Here is a 24529-nt window from a genome sequence, read left to right on the forward strand (position 1 = left end):
TAAAAATGTAATAAAAAAAACGGACCCTTGTGCAACCGACGCAAGCAAGCACACCGTACAATTTCCCCAGAAATGGTACCCTCTCTAGTTTAGCTTGATTTGCCGAGCTATAACAACGATGGAGCCAGATATTCAAGTTTATAGTTTCTTTAATCCGACACAAAACTTAAGCAGTCAAACTAAAAACACGAAGCAAAAAGAGCAACGTATAGGCCCTGCACGTATAATACTACAGTCCTAATAGTATTGAAGTTCACATGTATCTGCCTCTTGATCGGACTTGTACCACATTCTGACAGTTTTCTGCAATGCCTTACCTCCAGCTCACAAGCTCGCGACTGGTTGTATGTATGACGTGTACAGTTAGTTGCAAGCATGCACGAGTTTCGGAGCTAAGAACAAGCTTCTGCGCAAGACCGGACGAGTCAGTCTGGAAAGATGGTGAGGTCCATTTTGCGCTCTCGCTTGCCTCACTGCGCCACTGAGCACTTTTCATAGAAATGAATGGGGACGCCATCTTGGAAGAAAAATCTAGCTGTGTCTATTAATATATAAGTCTATGGCAATGTCCCCCTCCTTTCAGCCCACCTGAAAACGTGGGGGTGAGATGGCTGAGTGGTTAGGGAATCGGGCTATCAATCAGAAGGTTGCCGGATCGATTCCGGGCTGTGCCATATGAAGTTGTGTCCTTGGGCAAGGCACTTCACCCTACTTGCCTCAGGGAGAATGTCCCTGTACTTACTGTAAGTCGCTCTGGATAAGAGCGTCTGCTAAATGTCTGCAAAAAAAAAATGTATGTATCTCTGCTGCCCTCTTGCGGCCACAGCCGGCCGTCAGACTTTTCATACATGAAAGTCAACATTCAAAAACTGTCAAGGTTGACGGCACAGGCGACGTTATGGTAACGTGGGCATGGAGCCATGTGCATAGGCAGACAACACTATGGTATCTTGTCAAACCAAAAATGCTGAATTGAGTCAAATTCTGGAGTTTGAGAACCATCATCAGCCGTGACTCCCGCGACCAACACCCTAGATATGCATAGATCGGATTCCCTCGAGGTACAGCAGAGCCCAAAAGCCGTTTCACCCAATTAACCAAGAAACTCTAATAGACTAGAAGCAAAGAGACCTTAATAAAAAACGACTTTACAGTAAGAGCTAAAAAGTCAGTTAAAGCCAACAAAATAAATACAATAATACATACAAAAACATGATCACCTTGCTTCCGTTTCCGTCCTCTTCGAACATGCTGCGAAAAACTCCAACTGAGCATTTCGCGGGAATTGTCTGCGAGTGGTGCACGCGATTGAGGATAGAAAGAGTCCAATCTCTCAAATCACATACTTTCTACATTTTTTAGTTATTGCATAAGAAGCCAAATGGCCAAGCAAAGTACCATCTTTAATTTTTTCAACAAGTCACCTCCACCGGTGTCCAAGCCGAAGCCGAGCCCGTCTCCTACGGAGGCAGATGTACCGTCCTCCGTCCTCAAGTCCAGCTCCTCTCCCAGCGAGCAAGCTAAGCTTGCAGCCCCAAAGAGTAACAAGACTCCGGCCAAGACGAGCAAGAAAGCGGCCAAGGGTGGATTCAGCAAACTGTTTGGAGATAAAATAGCATCAAAGAAGGAAAGGTAATTCCAGCATCATGTTAGGCTAGTCACATACTAGTTTGCTAGAAAAGTGATTAACTGAATAACGTTCAGCCAAATTCCGTCACAGACTTTAGCTCTGCTAAACAAGATTAGTGATTTCAGTCACTGGACTTAGCAATACAGCGTTGTGGTTGTATTATTGTTGCCTAGCTTTCTATCTAGTTTTTATTAATAACAGCATTTGTTGCCTAGCTGTATCAACAATTTTGACTGACTGTGTAGTTTAGGGAACGTTGTAGGCTATGTGAAGAATGACCGCTGACTGTTACATGCAGGGCTTTTCTGCAAACAGCAAAGCAGTAAGAGGTCTGGTCTAGTTAGCTGGCTAGCTAATGTTAGCCAGGAGACAATTTAGTAATCTGATAACTAGTCTTTCACTATGACTGAGTGGTTTTAATGCAAGCAGTTCTTGAGTAGATGTAGCTTAGCTAACTATGCTGGTCTCTTCCCTGACTACTGTTGTGGTGGAATTCAGCGCCAAGTTTTTCTAACAAAAAAAAGAGAATCTGAATTATCTGGATTTTGAAATCCCATGTTTTGCTATTCAGGATCAAATAATCAATCTTACTTTTGTGCTTGTTTTTCAAAGCAACATTGGAGGCTAAATATCCAATAGGTTCTTCTAGAATTTTCAGTTCGTTTTCGTTTGTGCAGACCAGCTTTTTGAAGCTCCTTTTTTAGGAGGCGTATCTCAAGTCTGGCTTTGGTTTGCTCAAATTGGGGAGACTGATTTGTTCCTCTGCCAGATTAAACTCTACTTCTGCTCTTTAATATAAATACATGAAAATGTACAACATGATACAAATATAGTTTTTTGACCAATTTATTGTTATTGACCAATTTCGAGTTTTATTACATTTTGTTCCTGAAATCCACCCTGAATCCACCCTTCTGCTGGGATCAGAATGATCTTGTTTTTTAGATCAAAGGTATCCCAGTCCTACTAAAAAGTTTTGAACAACACATATTGAAGGGTTGATCCAGATCAAAACCAAGACTGGATTACGTGATCTAATCCAATTTCAGAATCCTATTTTGAACAACCCATTTTTAAGATTTGATCCAATAGCCGAAATCCGATCAGATCACTTCTGAACAACTGGCCCCCTCAACCCTTCAATATGTGTTAAAAGCTAAAAGAGCTTCAAAAAGCTGGTCTGCACAACCGAAGACGAACTCTGAAAGTTCTAGAAGAAACTATTGGATATTTATCCTTTTTCTAATTTTGAAACACATGTTCAAAATATTCACATTGTATTTATGAAGAATATCTATTAGTTTGTTTTTATTTGTTTTCGGATCAGATGATGGCTCTGACTGTTTGGATTGTTTTATTTTGTCTTTTTCTGTCTCTTCAAATCAAAACACTTAAAAGTGACCCCCATGCTGGCTATTGAACCTGTTCTTTACGTAGCAAGAAGCCTACATTGTTATATGCTATCCCATTTATAACACTGGGAATTCGAATTTGGTCATCTTGAAAAGTTTGTATCTAGATCAGGGTGATCCGATCCAATGTTGCTTTGAAAAACCAGCACAAAAGTAAGATTGATTACTTGATCCTGGATAGCAAAACATGGGATTTCAAAATCCATATCATTCTGATCCGGATTAAACCTTTTGAACAACTGGGCCCAGAGGTTCAGGAAGAGAGGAGGGGATCTGCATTACACTGCAGATCAAGAAGCCGCAGGTTTGAATCCTCTCTGTTGAGTATCAGAGCACCAGCTAAATACACGTGTGTTATTAGTGTTTCCAGCCCGGCATGTCCTTTCAGCGGTGGCGCTCTTGTGTGGGCTAAGCTGGAAGGGCATCCCTGGTGGCCGTGCATGGTAGTGCCGCAGCCGCTCAGCGGCCAGCAGATGCGCGGGCGGGGGAAGGACCAGCGCCTGCACGTGCACTTCTTCGATGAGCCCCCGACCCGCGGGTGGGTCAGCACCAAGTACCTCCGGCCATATACAGGTGTGTGTACAGCTATATCATATACAGGTGTGTGTGCGACTGTCATATACAGGTGTGTGTACAGCTATATCAAATACAGGTGTATGTGCGACTATATCATATACAGGTGTCTGTACAGCTATATGAAATACAGGTGTGTGTACAGCTATATCATATACAGGTGTGTGTACAGCTATATCATATACAGGTGTGTGTGTACAGCTATATAGGTATGTATCTTGCATGTCTAAGCCAATAAATGTCTCATAGCAAACTAACAAATGTACTTATCCAGTGTTTCCCAAAGAATGTGATTATATTTGTGGCGGTAGGCAGGGGCGGAGCCAGACGTTTAAAAAAATGTGGGGCTCAGTCCAAACCCATGTCCTCCTATCGGTTAGATGAGAGTGTAGATAGGGACTTCAACAACAGGTTTTTTAGCATTAATTTGAGCGCAAAAGGGGCGGGGATTGTTTTTTATTCGCATTTGAATCGCGATTCAGTCTTCTAGCAATCCATATCGATTCACAAATTTCAAAAATCGTTTTTTATTTTTTTAGAACAATGAGTTTACTAAACTGCAAGAAAAACAATACATTTCAAGGTTTTGATGCATTGGGATTTTTTTCTTCAACACTTAACTGCCTATCACAGTCAAATAGAAACAAGTAACACTAAACAGCAAACTGGAATCAACTGTAAAAATATATTGAATCGAAATTTGATTAAGAATTGAGAATCAAAAAAATCGTGAATCGATTTTTAATCGAATCGTGACCCCTAAGAATCGATTTGAATTGTGAGATACCAAAATATTCCCACCCCTACAAAATAGTTTTTGGAGATTTACATAATATAAACGTCACGTTGGACTCGTATTGTTATATTTGCCGAATGTATTTAACTATGAATATAATTATATTTAACTTGAATGTATCCGTTTTGGACACATTTGTGCAGAGAATGATGATATCAATCCGTTCGTAAACTCCGGATTGATTCTCCTGCCGATTCTTGTAAAAAGTTGTTCGTCCCCCGCATTGACTCAGAGCGTGCACTGAGAGAGGAGGGTTATTCACAGACTGGTCTGTTGTAGTGAGAGAGAGAAAAGCGAGCTGGGCAAGAAGGGGCTGAGCGAATCAATGCGCTGCACGCAGCTTTAAAATGAAATGTTTTTATTTGCCATGTTAAACAGTAAAAAAAACAAGGCAATACATTTGTGGCAGTCAATTTTTAATTGTGGCGGGCCGCCACCAATAAATAAATGTATGGTAAAATGTGTTAGTTAAGGTGGTAGGGTGGGGTTTGCCATCAGATCGGGGGGGTTCATATGAAGACTCTAGAGAATGTTTAGTACACAAATCTGAGAAAAAGTTGACTGTAAGATGAAAAAGATATTTATTGTGATTATCACGGCGGATATCGCAATAAAAAAATCAACGTAGTTAAGGCGGCAGGCGTGTGTTGCTTAGGTGGCCGCCTTAACTGAAAAGTGCTGCGGGAAACCCTGGGAAACACTAATTATGATTCAAAATGTATCAGAATGATATAACTGCAGCTGAGCGTGTATCAGCTAATGTATCAACAGTCTTATCAGCGGCTGACGGATCTTTTAATGTCTGTTGAATGTACCTTTCCCCCCTCTGCCCCCATCTCTCCTCCCCCCAGGCTCCGAGAGCAGTGACACTAAGGTCGGAGGCGTGTTCTTCAGTGGAAAGCCTGTGATCCGTAGGGCCATGGAGCTGGCCGACGCCGTCCTTGCCCACAGCCCTGAGGCCAGGCTGCAGACGCCCATCTGCAACCTCCCTTCTGACGAGGAAGAGGAGGAGGACATGGAGGTCAGGACATTTGCTTTTACCGGCAGTTTGTGACCTTAAAGGGCTACAGTGCAGTTGGAGTTGATTTATTGGACGACGGCATTACGAGTAACAAACCACACGTGATAATCCTCTGAAACGTTAATGTTCCTGTACTGCTGCTTCCACAGCTGGATAAGTCTACTCTGTCTGAGGAGGAGGAGGAAGAGGAGGAGGAGACGACGAAGGCCAAGGCCCATCGGCGTTCTTCCCGTGCTGCCGCTGAGCAGTGCAACAAGCCCAAACGCCGGCGCATCATCGTGGCCTCAGAGAGCGATGGCTCGGAGGAAGAGTTCAAACCAGACCAGGCGACAGGGAGCAGCGAGGATGAGGAGGAGGCCGTGGTGAGCAGCACTGAAGAGGAAATGGAGAGTGAACCAGACAGCCCCGTCAAGCCAGTGAAGCGTAAACGCCCCGTGGAGCAGCCCTCAGCCACGCCCAAACCCCGGGCCCCCCAGGGCCCCAGCAGGGCCTCCCCTATGGCCAGCACCAAGACCCGCCTCGCTGCCTTCTCGGCCCCCGACGGCGTGGAGAGCCCGGCGGGGGGGGCAGAGGGAGGCATCTGGGACCACGAGAAGCTGGAGTGGCTGCAGGCGGGGAGGAGGAAGGACGCCTGCAGGAGGAGACAGTCGGACGAGGAGTACGACCCTACCACCCTGTACGTCCCTGAGGACTTCCTGAACAGAACCACGCCAGGCATGCGGCGCTGGTGGCAGCTGAAGGCCGAGATGTTCGACGCTGTTCTCTTCTACAAGGTGCGTGTGAGAGACCGTTGCAGGGTATATCCTTCGAGCTCATCTGTGTTGATCACTTGCATTGGTAAGAGATTAAATATACAAGTTTAGAGTACTGTTTCATGTAGTACAAAGGTATTCACTCATTTGAGTGTTTATTAGCTTTATGCAAAGTGACCTACAGCGAAGGGGGAGGTGTGGAAAATGGGACCTCTTGATTTGCTCCATCTGAAAAGTACTTCAGTCGTTTTTTTCTCCTTCCTTCTTCTTTTACATGTTTTTTTTTTCGAAAGGTGGGCAAGTTCTACGAGCTGTACCACATGGACGCTGTGATTGGCGTGAACGAGCTGAACCTCACCTTTATGAAGGGCTCCTGGGCCCACTCTGGATTCCCCGAGATTGGATTTGGGCGCTTTTCTGATGTGCTGGTCCAGAGGGGCTACAAGGTGGCCCGCGTGGAGCAGACAGAGACTCCTGAGATGATGGAGTCCCGCTGCAAGGCCATGGCGAGGCCCACCAAGTTCGACCGCGTGGTGCGGCGTGAGGTGTGCAGGGTTATCACGCGCGGGACCCAGACCTACAGCGTGCTGGATGGGGCCCCGGCTGAGAGCCACAGCTCGTTCCTGCTGAGCCTGAAGGAGAAGGCAGAGGCGTCCGGGCGCTGCTACGGAGTCAGCTTTGTGGACACTTCCGTAGGGGTGTTCCACGTGGGGCAGTTCCAGGACGACAGGCACTGCTCACGGCTCCGGACCCTGGTGGCGCGCTACGCCCCGGCCCAGGTTCTGTTTGAGAAGGGGAACCCGTCGACTGAGACTCGCAAGATCCTCAAGTCCTGTCTCTGCTCTGCCATGCAGGAGCCGCTGAATGCAGGGAGCCAGTTCTGGGACGCCCAGAAAACTCTGAAGCAGCTGTCTGAAGAAGACTACTTCAGAGAAAGTACGCAGGAGGGAGTCAGCCTGCCAGCTGTGCTGAGCTCCATGACCTCCGAGGGAGACTCTCTGGGCCTAACTCCCAAGGAGGGGTACGAGCTGGCTCTGTCTGCTCTGGGAGGCTGCATCTTCTACCTCAGGAAGTGCCTGGTGGACAAGGAGCTGCTGTCCATGGCCAACTTCCAGGAGTACATTCCGGTGGACGTGGAGCTGGAGAAGGCGTCCGGGTCGAGCAGCTTCTTTGCCCAAACCCGCCAGCGTCTAGTTCTGGATGGGGTGACACTGACCAACCTGGAGGTTCTGCAGAATGGCTCTGGCGGCGCGGAGGGCTCGCTGCTGCAGCGCCTGGACTCCTGCTCCACACCCTTCGGCAAGCGGCTGTTGAAGCAATGGCTCTGCGCTCCGCTTTGCAACCCGGCGGCCATCGAGGAGCGCCTGGACGTCCTGGAGGGCCTGATGGGGGCGGCTGGCCCGGCGGAGGAGGCCTCCCAGCTGCTGAAGAAGCTTCCGGACCTGGAGAGGCTCCTCAGTAAGATCCATAGTATCGGTTCACCTCTGAAGGGCCCGGAGCACCCCGACTCCAGAGCCGTGCTCTACGAGGAGGTCACCTACAGCAAGCGCAAGATCGCAGACTTCCTGTCTGCGCTGGACGGCTTCAAGACCATGCAGGAGGTCACGTCAGTTCTGGGACCTGTCGCAGATGGCTCCCAGTCCAAACTGCTGCGCCAGCTTGTGAGCCTGAGGTCCGACAGAGGCGAAGGCCTCTTCCCAGACCTGTCATTGGAGCTGAAACGCTGGGACACGGCGTTCGACCACCAGAAGGCACGCACCACCGGCGTGATCACGCCCAAGACAGGCTTCGACCCAGAGTACGACCAGGCGCTTAGTGGGATCCAGGCCTGCGAGGCTGAGCTGCAGGCCTACCTGGAGCGCCAGCGGAGGCGTCTCGGCTGCCGTAGCCTAGCTTACTGGGGCACCGGGCGCAACCGCTACCAGATGGAGGTCCCGGACAGCGTGGCCGAGAGGAACGTGCCCGAGGAGTATGAGGTGAAGTCCACCAAGAAGGGCTGCAAGCGCTACTGGACCCGTGAGATTGAGCGTCTCTTTGGGGAGCTGCAGAGTCAGGAGGAGAAGAGGGACGCTGCGCTGAAGGACTGCATGAGGAGGCTTTTCTACAACTTTGACAAGAACTACAGGGACTGGCAGACCGCTGTGGAATGCATGGCTGTACTGGGTAAGATTAGGGATGGGGATCGTAAATTTTTATCGATATTGATACCATTTTCGAGACTGCTTAACAATCCGAGTCTTTATCGATACCACTATCGATACTTTTCTGGGGTGAGCTTGAGCTAACCACCATCTAAATGAATGAATTTGGCAAATGTTAAACATATAGCAGCACCCACACAACCCACGCCACACTTTATGTAAACTGAAGATTACTGAACAACATTTATAATGGTGGTCCGTTATCGGCGTTAACGCGCTGCGACTCTTATCGGCGATATAAAAAAATATCGCCGTTAATCTATTCTCAAAGTTGGGTTGGGAGCTGGGTCTATACTACGCAAGCTATGATGACTTTCACCTTGATATTTTAGCGCGGATGTATACCTAGCCGAATTGCACTGTAGGGGGCGAGAACCAGTCTTCGAACCTGTGTGTATGCCTTGTGTATGAAATTATCACATCAAACGTGACGTGCTAACATGGATGCAGCTATGAAGCCACCTGGTTTGCTTCCGGGAAAATGTATTTTTAAGAAGCTTCCCAATGGAAACCTCGACAAGACTAAGGTTGTTTGCACCTTGTGCTATGCGGAATTAGTTTACTGTAGGAGTTCTTCCAGTCTCAAATACCACTTAAACGCAAAGCATCCTTTAGCTAATGCGGAAGATGCCGGGTCAAGCACTGATGTAGCGCAGGGTATGTGTGTGGCTGTACTGGGTAAGATGGTGTGTATGTGTGTGGCTGTACTGGGTAAGATGGTGTGTATGTGTGTGGCTGTACTGGGTAAGATGGTGTGTATGTGTGTGGCTGTACTGGGTAAGATGGTGTGTATGTGTGTGGCTGTACTGGGTAAGATGGTGTGTATGTGTGTGGCTGTACTGGGTAAGATGGTGTGTATGTGTGTGGCTGTACTGGGTAAGATGGTGTGTATGTGTGTGGCTGTACTGGGTAAGATGGTGTGTATGTGTGTGGCTGTACTGGGTATAATAATGATGTTTTCCTACCATTGTTTTGGGGGGTGGACCCTACTGCCACCCCAAAAGAAAGAGGAAAAAATCTCTAATAATGCCAGGAATCTCTGTGTCTATCTGCCTATTAGGGGTGGAACGGTACACTGAAGTCACGTTTCGGTTCATACCGCGGTTCAGACATCACGGTTCTGTACGAGTTCGGTACAACGGAGGGAAAAGCAAAACAAACCAGGTTCCTCTACGAGTGAATACGGCGCATTGAAGATGACATGTAAATTCCGATTGTGTCAGTAATTTATTTGTCCATTTTTGTATGTGTTAAGCTGTGTTAATGGCTGGTTAAGCACTGTAGGGAGAAGTTGAAAACATATTTTTGTCTCGTTCCAGTGATTGGCACACCTGGGTGATGGCGTCGGATATTTTTAGTCATTTAGCACACGCCAGATGCGTTATATACTTAGCATGTTAGATGTATTTCCAGTCACATACCCCACCACCAGTGATATGCGGTGATGTCAGTAAGACGCACTTAAATGGGAAAATGTGTCCAAACTTTTGACTGGTACTGTACATAATATATAGAATACAGGATTGAAGTGCGCAAGTGAGTTTTTCGCTTGTCGTCCGCAGTGAACGGACAGTAAAAGCACTGCTTATTCTACAATTTTTATTTTATTTGATTATGCGTAACTGCTACATTCGTCATCGTAACGTCTAAACAATTGCAATAACACACATATTGCATATATAAATCACAAGAATAAAAATACAAGTTTATTAAATAAAATGATTTTATAAAAAAATGTACGTTTGAATTCTTGGCGCCAAGCTTTTTAATGCCCTATTTGCAAAGCTTTATGGCACCAATTTTACGCAATCCCCTTGAAAATGTCTTGCAAATATGTAGTTAGAAAAAAACTCAAAGGCAAATCAAAATGTGATTGTTTGTGGATAGTTAATCACATTTGTGGATCTTGATTTACATTTGTGAAACACGTTTTACATTTGCGGAACACGTTTTACATTTGCGGAACACGCTTTACATTTGTGGATTGTCCTATACGCATTTGCAATACTTTTGGCCCCGTTTTGAGCCCATACCGGAGTTTCTAGTAAGGAAAATAGGAAAGATTTGTTTAGAAGCGAAGTGCTGACTAGTGCTGACTGCTGGCAGAACATTGAATCTCTGATTTCAAAGGGGTTGAAATGCTGGCTCGCTAACAGAACGCCAATATAAATCAGAATTGGTTTTATTCGCCATGAAAGTTCACACAAACAAGGAATTTACTGTGGCAGGAAGGTGCATACATTAAGCACAGGGTTTCCGCGGGGTCTTTAAAAGTCTTAAATTCTGAACGTAAAATTTAAGGCTTTAAAAAGTCTTAAAAACGGCTAGATTTTCATCCGAGGTCTTAAATTTAATCCTGTCAGGTCTAAAAAAAAAGTTTTACCCTCGTTCATTTCCAGAAACGCTGGTCGCAGAAAGTTATTATAAAGTAGCAAAAAATGTGTAGCCTACAGAGCGGAGCTCTCAGAACGTTGGTTCGGTGTGTTGTAGATCTTTCTGGGGGATATTGGTATTGGTACGTATGTGGTGATAAAACTACAAATCCTGTGATAAATGCAAACCTGCCCGCGAAATACGCCTGCGTCTCCTCACAGTTTGTTAAAGTTCGGCTACGTGTGGAAAATGGGAAAGTGTATTTTCAACAAGACATGGCTAGACCACTGTTATAGGGTTACAAGCGGTACCCAGCTCCAGGTATGAGGCTCGCTGCAAACTTGGCCAAAAAAAATATTCAATTGGGTGTGAAGGTGCTGGAGTCACACACTCACGCACACACTTTCTCTATTTGAGGGCAAGTTTGTTTTACCCTATTTTCATTTTGGGCGTAAGGTTTTGGGGATTTGGGACGTTGTTGGGTGTGGAAGGTTACTAATGTGATTAACCTATGTGTAAAATTAATGTTTTTTCAATGACTGAATTCATTTAAATACAAATATATTTTTCTGAATTTCTTTGATTTGAATTTTGGTAATACATCGTTTAGGTCTTAAATTTCGTTCCTTAAAAAGTCTTAAAAAGGTCTTAAATTTGACTTACTGAAACCTGCAGAAACCCTGTGTACAAAGTGTAATTAATACTAAGGGGATAAAATATGTAAAACTTATAAAATATAGATCTGTAAATCTTGTTACAAAAATGTATGTTTCAGGGCACTACACTGCGACCGAAATGGTTACATTTGCAACCTTTTGAAATGCCATTGTGACCGTAATTTGGAGTCGCAAACGTATCACTGATTATTTTTGTGCTTACCTTAGGTTTTAGGCAACATGCTATGATTTATTATGAGCATTTATTGGGTGCCCTTTGGCAAGGGCACAACCTTTGTTCTCTCACATATATATTTATTTATTTTTATTATTTATTTTCGCCCCCCTAAGGATCAGTCAATATTTGGACTACATACACAACGGCAGTGTCAAAAGGTTCGTCTTGTTAGCGATTGCGTTGGTTGTATTTTTATTTACGTTCCGTTGCATGGTTTAAGTAGAAATTGCGTTTTTGTGGTGAAAAGTGAAGCTAACGGTGGCTAATTTGCTAGCCACAGTCACTGACGTTACTTACGTCACTACGTCACTAACATCACGAAAACACGCGTGAATACCTGTAGCAGAACATTCGTTTCCCATCTGTTAACTTGGGGGATAGCTAGGCTAACTATAGCTTTACTGCAAGGCAGCTGCAGAAACGCCACAAGCAAAGAGGCCAGGGTGATAACTATTTACTCATTTTACTTTGTGATGTGAAACACAATTATGAAATGTAATGTACAATATTAGCTGATATTATTAAGGAAGTAGGCCCACATCTACTTTCGGAAACGGTAGTCTACTATTTCACTGAAGCATTAGCATGACATTAGCCTCTGTTGCCCGGGAAACACATACCACAGTGGTCTATGATGCATCTGTTTTCAATCGTTAAAATAAACATTCCTCACAAATACATTTGTTTTCTTTGTAGGATTTACTATGACATTACATTACAAGTAAACGATTTGTTGGTGAAATTAGCATTACCTGTGGTTTCAAACCAGTGTTGCTCACTGCAACGCTGTAGCCTACGCGAGACACACGACAAAAACATCTAACTTACACAGCTGTTTAGGAAGTCAAACGGCAACAGAACATGTTCGGCACTCCCCTTACTTAAATCAAAAGTCTTTCAATAGGTGAAACTATCTGACTACTAACCTGAACTTCATTGCCACAGCCTAAACTTTGTCAATCTGTTCATGAAAATAATTAATTTGCATTTAGTCATTTAGCAGACGCTCTTATCCAGAGCGACTTACAGTAGAGCGAATTTCAGCCTAAACCGTACAACGGAACGTTTAATCGAATTCAACCAACGCAATCGCTACCAAGACGAACACAGCAGTAGTCTAGGCATACTGTACTGAAGTAGTAGAATTTACCTGGGCAGCTTCTCCACACAGGACTATATCGCATTTTGCGTTGTTACTGACAATGATCGCTACCAGTGAGCTTTTTATGAATGAGCGATTTTCCACTAAATAAATGTCAAGCTTATTTACGTTTTTGGGGGCATTTTTCAGTTAGCAGATGGTAATGTTTGAATCGCGATTCCATCTTCTACTGCCGGTAACGTCGTAGAATAATCTTCAAAGGGGGTTCTTTATTAATGAATGAATGCAATATGAGTAGGCTAAATGCCTGAAAATATCACGAGAAGGGAAAACTTAAAAGGATGTTTAAGTCATAGAGATTAGGTCAATTTTTACACCGGTCTGCCAAATGTATTCGTTGATTCAGCTATGAGGCTGCCTCTTGCAGGGGAAATGAGAAGACGTCATATTTCATTCTACACTTAACTCGTATTTTGAGTTGTAAATGAGCAGCAAAAAAAAAGATGCTTTTAAATCTATGTAATCTTTATAAATAATAAGTAGGCCCTATTCATTTTTATATAAAATATACAGAAATATTAGTTGTAAAAATGTCATTAAAAAACGGACCCCTGTGCAACCGACGCAAGCAAGCACACCCTACAATTTCCCCAGAAATTGTACCCTCTCTAGTTAAAACAGTAATGTGTATTTTAAGAATACGTCTTAAAACGTGCTCCGAGCATTCAAAGCATCAAGTTGGTTTCAGTCCCGTGACCCCCCCACCCCCTCCTGGAATGGTATAGCCTAACGTTGATTAAAAAAAAATCTACCTCTCGTCAAGACCCACGCAGCAATCGCATATACTCAAATCTGACGTGTTAAAATGAAGCGGACAATTTGCCATGTCAAACGGAACATGTGAGTGAGAATGATACGGACATCTGAATTTCAACACCAGTGGCTTGAAGAATACCAGTGGTCATAGGAGCCATCACCAGAGTATAAGTAGTATTGCCAAACTTTTTCGCCAGCGCAAGGCGCAACGTGTAGCCTGTTGATATGTCTAATGTTTTCGTATCGCTTCAGATTTCTCACTAAATAAAATGTGGTTGTCATTACAGTTTACTTAAGTTTTCTAAATTAAATAAACCTCATAAGGTCTGCGAAAAAGTAGTATTGCCATGGGAATACTGGCAATACTGACGGCGGCAGCAATGGTTAAGGTACCAAGACGGAGCAATGCACTTTGTGTACTGTACATTCTGTGGGCCTTCAATTGCGGGACTGTCCAAATTTGTAACAGCATCAAAACAATTCAAACACGAATCATTGAAGCTTCACAATGACAGTATGAAGCACGTAAAGTGTAGAGACAGGTAGGCCTACATATCCCGTAACGCAGCAGCACTCCCGACTGCATTTCTGCTTTATTTTCAAATAATGATACATTTATTTTATAATGTGCATAAGTGTTTAGAATCGATGTGGAGGTTGAACAAGTACTTGAGAGATTTTCAATTGTGATCTGAACAATATAGATACCAAAGCCACTGAGAAGAACTGTCATCACCAGCTGCATCACGGGCACTGCGTCTATAATTCCAGAAATCTGTGTGTCACCGACATCTTCGCGGGCACTGTGCTCTATCTATATAAGTGCACTATGTATAATTAGGCTATATATTCCCATAAAACTGACCCACGAGATAAAGCTGTTTTCACACATACAAGCAATGTGCTTCTTGCTTGTCACCTCAAAAGTTCAATTCATTTGCACCTAAAGTTTGTGCAATGTTGCCCTTATTATTTTTACCTGATCGTCTGTCGCTGAGTGGGGCTTCCGATCCACTGGTAGAGACTACATTTGCGTGAATTTGTCTAATATGCTCCTCGCAAGTGAATCTGTGTGATTCTGGGAATAACTTTTACTTCCTTGCATATACTTCCTTGTTGTACTAGCTAGTTTCGTTTCGACTTGCAACATTCTGACATTGATCGTCCACAAATACCCTAATAAACGCATAGAAAAAGGGTTAGCTTCTCTGGCTAGGCAGCCTGTTCGCCTGCTCATGTTGCCGGCTGTCTCACGCTGCCTTGCGGGGCCTGTCACATGATTTCCATAGAAAATGAATGGGTGGCAAAATTAAGGTCTACCTCCCCCCCTGAAATATATGTAAAACCTGGATGGAGTGTCTGTGTGGCTGCACTGGCTAGGTATTGTGTGTGTACAAGGCATCTGCAAACATTTCATAATTCCAGAACAACAATATCAGCTACCAGAGCAACAATATCAGCCACCAGAACCACAATATCAGCTACCAGAACCACAATATCAGCTACCAGAACCACAATATCAGCTCCCAGAACCACAATATCAGCTCCCAGAACCACAATATCAGCTACCAGAAACACAATACCACCTACACTGCCAGAACTACAATATCTATTTATAATAGGGTGATGTGTTAAATCTTTCTTAAATATAAAGATATCGAAACTGTCCTGTCACTGTGGCTTAGAAACCGTGAAACTGAACTGTGCCCCCTGCTGCGCTGCAGCCCTGCTGGTTATCTTATCACACTCATAGGGAGTAAGGTGGCTGAGTGGTGAGGGAATCGGGCTAGTAATCCGAAGGTTGCCAGTTCGATTCCCGGTCATGCCAACTGATGTTGTGTCCTTGGGCAAGGTACTTCACCCTACTTGCCTCGGGGGAATGTCCCTGTACTTACTCTAAGCCGCTCTGGATAAGAGCGTCTGCTAAATGACTAAATGTAAATGTAATAATTTCCTCCAATCAGACGTGCTCTTGAGCTTGACCCGGTACAGCCAGGGGGGAGATGGCCCAATGAGCAGGCCTCAGGTGCTGCTTCCTGGTGATGACAGCCAATCAGCTTCCTTCTTGGACCTGCGTGGGTCCCGCCACCCCTGTGTCACCAAGACGTTCTTTGGAGACGACTTCATCCCCAATGACATTGCCATTGGCTGCCCTGGCAGAGAGGAGGAGGAGGGGCAGGAAGCAGGAAGTGGTGTGACAGGCCAAGCCCCCTGTGTTCTGGTCACTGGACCCAACATGGGTGGAAAATCCACTCTCATGAGACAGGTTGGTATCCGCCTATATGCTGTTCCTGTCTGCACTATGTACTTCCTGTCTGCACTATGTACTTCCTGTCTGCACTATGTACCAGGGATGAGAGTGGTTAATTGAATATCCGAATATCCAAAAGTAAGTTAGTATTCAAATACTTTTTATTAAATAAGCTGGAAATACATTTTACATGTGTCATCAGGGCTCAACATACATTTTTTTGGGGTTTGAAACTTACTGGCCCAAGACAATTTTTACTGGCCCCCCCTCCAAAAGTTGTAATTTATCATTGTTACAACAAAACCAAAGACTTATAAATTGTGTTATTCTGTTAACATGTTTAACCATTTATTAAACATATCCTGGATATAAAAATAACAACAATGAAATCACATTTGTAGTGATTTTGTTTTTAAGGTAATAGTCAGCAAAACAATTGACTTTTAACCTCAAACATGACGTGCTCTCTTCCCTGCTGACAACCATCTCTGCACAACTCTGTCAGGCTGAAACTGAAACCTCTGGTCCCTCAATGCTAATATATAAAAGCCTACATAGCATTTCATCAGTATGATACTAAGTACCCAAGTCGACACCATTCTTCTGCTGCAGTTCGATAGCCTGGGGGAACGAGGCGAACGGCTGGCCCGTCTTAATTACGTGATATGCCGTTGTTTTAAGTCGTGCAATAACACGATGGGCATCTACATTTAAATTCCTGACCAGCATGGTCAACGGCCTGGAAGATGGATTGTCAACCATCCGCTTAGCTGTCACGCAAACCAGGTGCTGTCTGCTAGCATGGCTGGTCAGGGATTGTTTTAGAAAATTGTCGTTTTTTTCCGTTTGAGCTCGTAGCTCTACTTTGCTGCTGTCTTCACTTTATTGTCTCGCGCCAGTTGTTAAAAAATGTATCGAGATTATAGAATTACAATTTGACCACTGGTCACTCACTACTAAACTCTTGATTTGCCAACTGTGCGCGCAAAGTTATTTATGCATTTAGCAGATAGCAAAACATATGAAGGATCTTAACTTTTACAATGCAATTTTTCGAGCCCTGGTCATGAATTCTAATAGCTTAGTTGTGATGTTTGAAATTGGTAAAAAAGAAACCCAAAGGTTGATGTTGCATTCTGCTGCGAGTCTCCTTTCAGTTGGTGCTCAAAACCAGAGAAATGGCTTGTAAGCAGAGCAAGGTGTTTCCATCAGATTGGTGACCTAAATAATGTTAAATGTAAAATAAATGTCAAGCTAGTGTACAACAAATCCACCAGCTCAATGCAGAATCACATGAGGATAAATCATAAAGCAACAACTTTGTTCAGGTCAGACAAACACAGCACCTCATCACCTCCTTTTCAACCTTGAATCATGCCAGTGCTGCAACCCTTCACCCACAATGCACCCACTAGAAATGCTCCTTTTTTATGCGTAGGGCTAGTGCGGTACTGGCTTAATTTATTTAAATAAGTAGTGATGTAGCATAATCACTGTTTTAGACATTTTTGCCTACTTAATGTAATTTCATCCAATGTAACTTTTTACTTTTTATTTTAAGACAGTAACAGGCTTAGTGTTATTGCGCACAGTTTAAGAGCGTACGTCTGAAGACGCAGCATTTTTTTTAAAAGTTCATTGTCTTTACGTCATGTTCAATACATTTATCATGCCATTGTTTTCTTTATTTAGGCGTAACTGTTATTTATTCTAATACCTTTAACAGTCACAATTCTTGCCAGAATGTAGTGGTTCATGTGTTAACTATATACTTGGCGTCATGTCTGGCCAATTTCATAATGGAACCTCAGCATTATAAGTAAATATAGACTATTTGGATATCGAAAAAAAATTGGGGATACTATTCGAATTGTGAAATCATGTCAAATGCCCATCTCTACTATCTATCAATATCCCTATTTTATACTTCCTATATGCACTACTATATGTGTCTTTGGATAAAAGCCTCTACTGACTGGACCCTATAACTCTGACCCTATAACTCTGACCCTATAACTCTGACCCTATAACCCTGACCCTATAACCCTGACCCTATAACCCTGACCCTATAACTCTGACCCTATAACCCTGACCCTATAACTCTGACCCTATAACTCTGACCCTATAACTCTGACCCTATAACCCTGACCCTATAACCCTGACCCTATAACCCTGACCCTATAACTCTGACCCTATAACTCTGACCCTATAACCCTGACCCTATAACTCTGACCCTATAACCCTGACCCTATAACTCTGACCCTATAACCCTGACCCTATAACCCTGACCCTATAACCCTGACCCTATAACTCTGACCCTATAACTCTGACCCTATAACTCTGACCCTATAACTCTGACCCTATAACTCTGACCCTATAACCCTGACCCTATAACCCTGGTATAACAATGACCCTTCAGTGTGGGCTGGTGGTACAACTATGACCATATGACCCTTCAGTGTGGGCTGGTGGTATAACTATGACCCTTCAGTGTGGGCTGGTGGTATAACTATGACCCTTCAGTGTGGGCTGGTGGTATAACTATGACCCTTCAGTGTGGGCTGGTGGTATAACTATGACCCTTCAGTGTGGGCTGGTGGTATAACTATGACCCTTCAGTGTGGGCTGGTGGTATAACTATGACCCTTCAGTGTGGGCTGGTGGTATAACTATGACCCTTCAGTGTGGGCTGGTGGTATAACTATGACCCTTCAGTGTGGGCTGGTGGTATAACTATGACCCTATGACCCTTCAGTGTGGGCTGGTGGTGGTTCTGGCCCAGCTGGGCTGCTATGTCCCAGCTGAGAGCCTCCGCTTCTCCCCTGTGGACCGGATCTTCACACGCCTAGGGGCGTCGGACCGCATCATGGCTGGTGAGACACACACACCGCTACGCACAGTCCCTCTAACACACACACCCCAGTCCTCTAACACACCTGTGCTGTGTGCAGGTGAGAGCACCTTCTTCGTGGAGCTCAGTGAGACGGCCAGCATCCTGCTGCATGGAACACAGCACTCCCTGGTGCTGCTGGACGAGCTGGGTAAGAAATACTTACATCTACTAGATCTACCATACATACCCCTCGATCTACCGAGATATCCCTAGATCTACCTAGCTACTAACTAAACAGACCGTGTGTGCTGTGTGTGTGTGCTGTGTGGTGCATGTGCTGTGTGTGTGTGTGGTGCATGTGCTGTGTGGTGCATGTGCTGTGTGGTGCGTGTGCTGTGTGTGCAGGCAGGGGCACAGCCACCTATGACGGGACGGCCATCGCCAGTGCCGTGGTGAGCGAGCTGGCGGAGAGGCTGGGCTGCAGGACTCTGTTCTCCACCCACTACCACAGCCTGGTGGAGGACTACAGCCACAGCACTGCTGTCAGGCTGGGACACATGGTACTGTGACCGGCAGGCCTGCTTACACATGGTGCTCCATCTGCTCACACTGTACCAGGTTACAATCCCAGCTACGTCTCTGCCCGCCAGGCCTGCATGGTGGAGAAGGAGAGTGACGACCCCAGCCTGGAGGCCATCACCTTCCTCTACAAGTTCACCTCGGGAGCGTGTCCTAAGAGCTACGGCTTCAATGCTGCCCGGCTCGCCAACCTGCCCCCGGACGTCATCCAATCAGGAGCCAGCAAGGCCCGGGAGTTTGAGAGGAGCAGCATGAGCCTCCGAGTATTCAAGTACGATCTGAACACACACATGTACACGCATACGTGCGCACACACGCGCAAACACACTCACACTCATTCACACACTCGACTGGCGTTTTATGACTTGGCCAGTTACCTTTTGAATTTCTGCCTAAAATGACATGGTCATAACGAAGGCTGAACGATTTCGGAAAATAAGCTAATTGCGATTATTTGGACTAATATTGCAATTGCGATTATTATATGATTTATTATTATTAAATATAGATATATACTACTGATCTCCAGTCAGCAACATAACACACAAAGTTCAGAAAGTTAAGAAAAACATACTTACTTCTTCGAAAATATTTTGGTACATCAAAGCTAAACGTAGGCTAATATAACATGTGCATTGGGGAAAAAAACTTGCGCTGTGGGGACCGTTGGAAATATTTAGAACTCACGCATCTCAAGGTAAAAAAATAAATAAAAGAAACACTGAACATTTCTGATCCAGTCAGTAGCCTAACATTTACATTTAGTCATTTAGCAGACACTCTTATCCAGAGCGACTTACAGTAAGTACAGGGACATTCCCCCCGAGGCAAGTAGGGTGAAGTGCCTTGCCCAAGGACACAATGTCAGTTGGCATGACCGGGAATCGAACTGGCAACCTTCGGATTACTAGTCCGACTCCCTCACCGCTCAGCCACCTGACTCCCTGACTAACAGAAACAGTATGCACTGACAGCCATAGTGATCCTACTGTATGTGTATCACCGAGGGGCATCATATCTTTCGTGATGAACGCTGTGACTGCTTGACTAATTTCGTACATGAATATGGAGTTAGGCTTTGAAACATTTCGATCAGTGATCCTGTCGGGTGTTATTTGGCTTATTTGACACACTGGTGTTCAGAATTTTAGCTATGCATCGTACATGGCTTTGTGGTGTTTTTTTAGGGCCGAATCAGGATGGTGGTGTTGCCCTGTGAGGGAGCAACGTTAACCTGGCAGATTCTGCGCAAATTGTTGCACAGCATCTTTTTAAAGGCAAAATTGGCAAAGTGTCTGTAGTGTCAGGTTTTGTCGGGCCTGAGGCCATCGTACAGGTCAAGGTAAAGTGTAATGTGAAAAGTTGATCCTTCGACTGCAAACTGCGTTACTCTCGCGTGTCACGTGACCAAAGTAAAATCACAGCCTTTGCAATTACAAAATCTTGTTTTGTCACATCGCGATATTATCGCAAATGCAATTAATCGTTCAGCCCTAGTCATAACTCAGGATCAGAATTGAGAAGATGCATATTGTTTGAAAAGAAATTGACGTTTTTTGTGTATGTTCAATAAAAGTATTTACCACAGACAAAATAAGAAACTAAAAATTTATACCAAAACATATTTTACCATTTATCTAGCACAAAAAACTATATATTGACAGAAAGTGTAGGGTGAAGCTTTATGTTATTATACCTACCCTTTTTACATATTCTAGATGGGGGGTACTCAGTAGTCGTACTCCGGTCCTGACGCAGACGCAATACAATTGACCAAAGCCAAAAGCAACATTCTAATTTAGTCATGATCCAAGCGTTCATGCACCAATTTATTGGTGCGTGATTTTGCGCTATAGCCTATATATGTTTTCCTATTAGATGTGGTTTATATCTTCCGTGTCCAATCCAAAGGTCCAATCGGGAGCTGTAATAACTGTCATCACCATGACAACTCACTCACTCAACGTTGGCCGCAACCTGTGGGTCACGCAGGTTGTGTGTGTCATTCGCAACAACGCAGGCTAATCGATTTGCTAATGGTACCTGTTTCTTCCTTTGCAAAAATCATGGCGTGACAAGACAAAACCAAACCAAAAGCCAAAACCAAACCAAAAGCGAAAACATTTATTCCGGAAATTGCAAATGTCAAACTGAGTGGCCTGACAAGTATGCATTTGTGTTGCCGGTGGGGAGCACAAAACCGATGTGTTTAATCTGCAATGAGACGGTTGCCCTTGTCAAAAGTGGTAACGTGAAACGTCACTTGGACACGAAGCATAGACACTTTGAACAAAATTACCCCCAGAACTCTGAGGTAAGGGCCAGAAAAATAAATCACTGTTCCGAACCCTGGACTGAAGGGAAATTTGGTGAGTGGACCTTTTGGGTTTCTAATTGAGTACCCCTGTTCTAGATGTTCGAGCAGGCAGCCCTTCACTTCTTGGTTTAGGCTATACAAAACAAAAGCAAATTGCAAATGTTTCATACACAATAATGATCATACCTCAGTTTTATATTTATGTTTTGCAGGGCTCAACATAAAAAAAAAAATGGTTTGAAACTTACTGGCCCCCCCCTCCAAAAGTTGTAATTTATCATTGTTACAACAAAACCAAAGACTTATAAGTTATGTTATTCTGTTAACATGTTTAACCATTTATTAAACACATCCTGGATATAAAAAGAACAAAAATGAAATCACATTTCTAGTGATAAAAAATAAAAAGGTAATAGTCAGCTAAACAATTGACTTTTAACCTCAAACATGACGTGCTCTCTTCCCTGCTGACAGCCATCCCTGCACAACTCTGTCTGGCTGAAACTGAAACCTCTGGTCCCTCAATGCTAATTTACATTTAGTCATTTAGCAGACGCTCTTATCCAGAGCGACTTACAGTAAGTACAGGGACATTCCCCCGAGGCAAGTAGGGTGAAGTGCCTTGCCCAAGGACACAACGTCAGTTGGCATGACCAGGAATCGAACTGGCAACCTTCGGATTACTAGCCCGATTCCCTCACCGCTCAGCCACCTGACTCCCAATAATATATAAAAGCTTCCATAGCATTTCATCAGTATGATACTAAGTACCCAAGTCGACACCATTCTTCTACTGCACTTCAATAGCCCTTCAATAGCCCGAGGCGAACGGCTGGCCCGTCTTAATTACGTGATATGCCGTTGTTAATTTAAATTTAATTTGTTGCATTTAAATTCCTGACCAGCAATCGACAATGGAAATATAATAGACTTGTTTATTTTGGAGTACATATATGATGGAGCCGAAACAGTGTACATGATTCACATCGTTGTCGGCCGTGAAAAATGGTTTTGTCCTTGGGTAAGTTAAATATCCATCTGTCCTGTTTAGGGACTGTGTGATCATCTAGCCAAAAGGATGTTCCTGTTTTTCTGTTATGTGCAAACATGCAGAGATTGACAGTCATGGACGTCATGACAACGCAGAAGTTTGGATTACCTGTAGCAACAGAACTCTGTATTAGCTCAAAACTAACGGTCGCAAACTGTCGCTCTTAAAACAAAAAAATGCAAACAAATCATAAAACCCACTTATCACAGTTATAAAAAATATATTTTAATACAGTGAAATTCTAAACTCCTCAAAAACAGTTAGGAAACTTCATTTAGGTCGATTATTCCTCCCCTTTAATAATACCAATTGATATTGTATGTTATATCGTTGGAAAGCCTGATTAGTCACCTTTAACAACCACCACCACATTTTTTGGGCCGCTACCCACACGGTTAGCTGTGTTGCTCGTTCCACGAATGCACGATCCTTACAAGTTGTACCTCGTTGTAATGGTGATTAATCAGGCTTTCCAACTATATAAAATACAATACCAATTGGTATTATTGAAGGGGAGGAATAATCGACCAAAATAATGGGGCATCCGAGGAGAAGGGTGGGGGCAGGGTCTCCAGGGGAATGGGGCATTTTAGGGTGGGATGTATATCCAAAGGTGGGTCAGACCAACTGGTCTGACTTGTCTTGCAGGAGCAAAGAGTTTTACTCCCATGAGCTGAGAGGCCCTATTGTGCTCACCAGTCCCAGGGCATCACCATGCCTTCTGCATTCCTACATACACCAAAGTTACATTTCAGCATGACATGGGTTACTACACAGGCTCAGAAGCATCCTGTTGCATAGACCCATCTATTCCAGGGTTTGTCCTGCAAAAAAAAAAAACGTGCATTGCATGTCAGCGAATATGTTCTCAATAGTATGTTTCAAGTAGGCTACAGCCGAACCCTCGTTCTGTTTTGATCAATAGTAATCGAGTTGATAAGCGTGTCTTCTTGTCTGATCAATACGCAACTGTGAGGTGCGCGAATGGACAGAGCGGCCACTAAACTGTCGTTCCGCTGCGAGGGCCAGCCCGACGTGCACGAATACACCTGTACAAAGCAAATTACATTTCCACTCAAAATGCTGACAAAAGTTTGATTTACGATTTCCAACGCAGCCTCCATTGGTATTCTTAACCTGGAATGATAATATATAGTGCAGTGTTTCCTCTATGGCTAAATTTCTGCCGCCATTGTTTCAGAAATATGGCTGTACAACATTTTAGGCCGTCTATCAGCAGTGATTGTTAGAGTGCATGTCGGAGAATTGCACGGACACGCGCTTCACACCGCAGTTGAGATTGCGTGTGTGCGTCCTTGAGAACTGTAAGTCGTATAATTTATGTTGTCAGTTCATTTAAGCCTGTATGAGTTATCGAATTAAGTTATCCCATTCTTCATGTCCGACAGGAAGTTGTGCCGGTATGCAGACCAGGCTGTTGTGGACGGCCTCCTCTTCTCCTCACTGCTGGAGACGATCAGCAGCCTGTAGGAGGGGCCTGACCTCCGGTGCGGAGGTGACCTGTTCCAGATCAACTTTTGTATTCTTATTTTTCCCCACTGTGTTCTCCCAAACACTAACACAACACTGTAATGATCTAATAAAGTTTATTTTTAAAAATGTCCACTTTCCTCTAGGAAATTAAACCCTTTTTCACGCTAGCATCTACATAATGGTTATTGAATACTTCACAATATATTAAGTCTAATGTTATGGTACATGCATACAATTCAGGCTGTATGAGAACGCACAGTCACCAATACATATGGATGGTCAGGGAGAAAGCAATGGAACGTACAGCTGTACAGATACTCGTCTCAGCATGGGGAGGGAACAATCTCCAGCAATATTTAACTTAACGTGAAGAGGAATCTTCAGAAGACGGGCCGGCGCTGATTTCACAAGACTTCCTGTCGTGTCTCTGCGGT

General features: G+C 44.1%; 1 protein-coding gene across 1 annotated transcript; it reads left to right on the forward strand.

Moving 5' to 3' along the window:
* Positions 1-1290: 1290 nt before the first annotated feature.
* On the forward strand, positions 1291-24396 carry msh6 (mutS homolog 6 (E. coli)). The gene is made up of 11 exons (XM_067235762.1): positions 1291-1632; positions 3404-3615; positions 5263-5432; positions 5582-6205; positions 6478-8347; positions 15535-15836; positions 18577-18694; positions 18773-18862; positions 19060-19214; positions 19305-19504; positions 24011-24396. The coding sequence occupies exons 1-11, from the start codon at positions 1382-1384 to the stop codon at positions 24090-24092; spliced, it is 4074 nt and encodes a 1357-aa protein (XP_067091863.1). The 5' UTR covers positions 1291-1381; the 3' UTR covers positions 24093-24396.
* Positions 24397-24529: the final 133 nt, after the last annotated feature.

This window comes from Osmerus mordax, chromosome 5 (genome assembly GCF_038355195.1).
Source record: "Osmerus mordax isolate fOsmMor3 chromosome 5, fOsmMor3.pri, whole genome shotgun sequence".
NCBI classification, from domain to species: Eukaryota; Metazoa; Chordata; class Actinopteri; order Osmeriformes; family Osmeridae; genus Osmerus; species Osmerus mordax.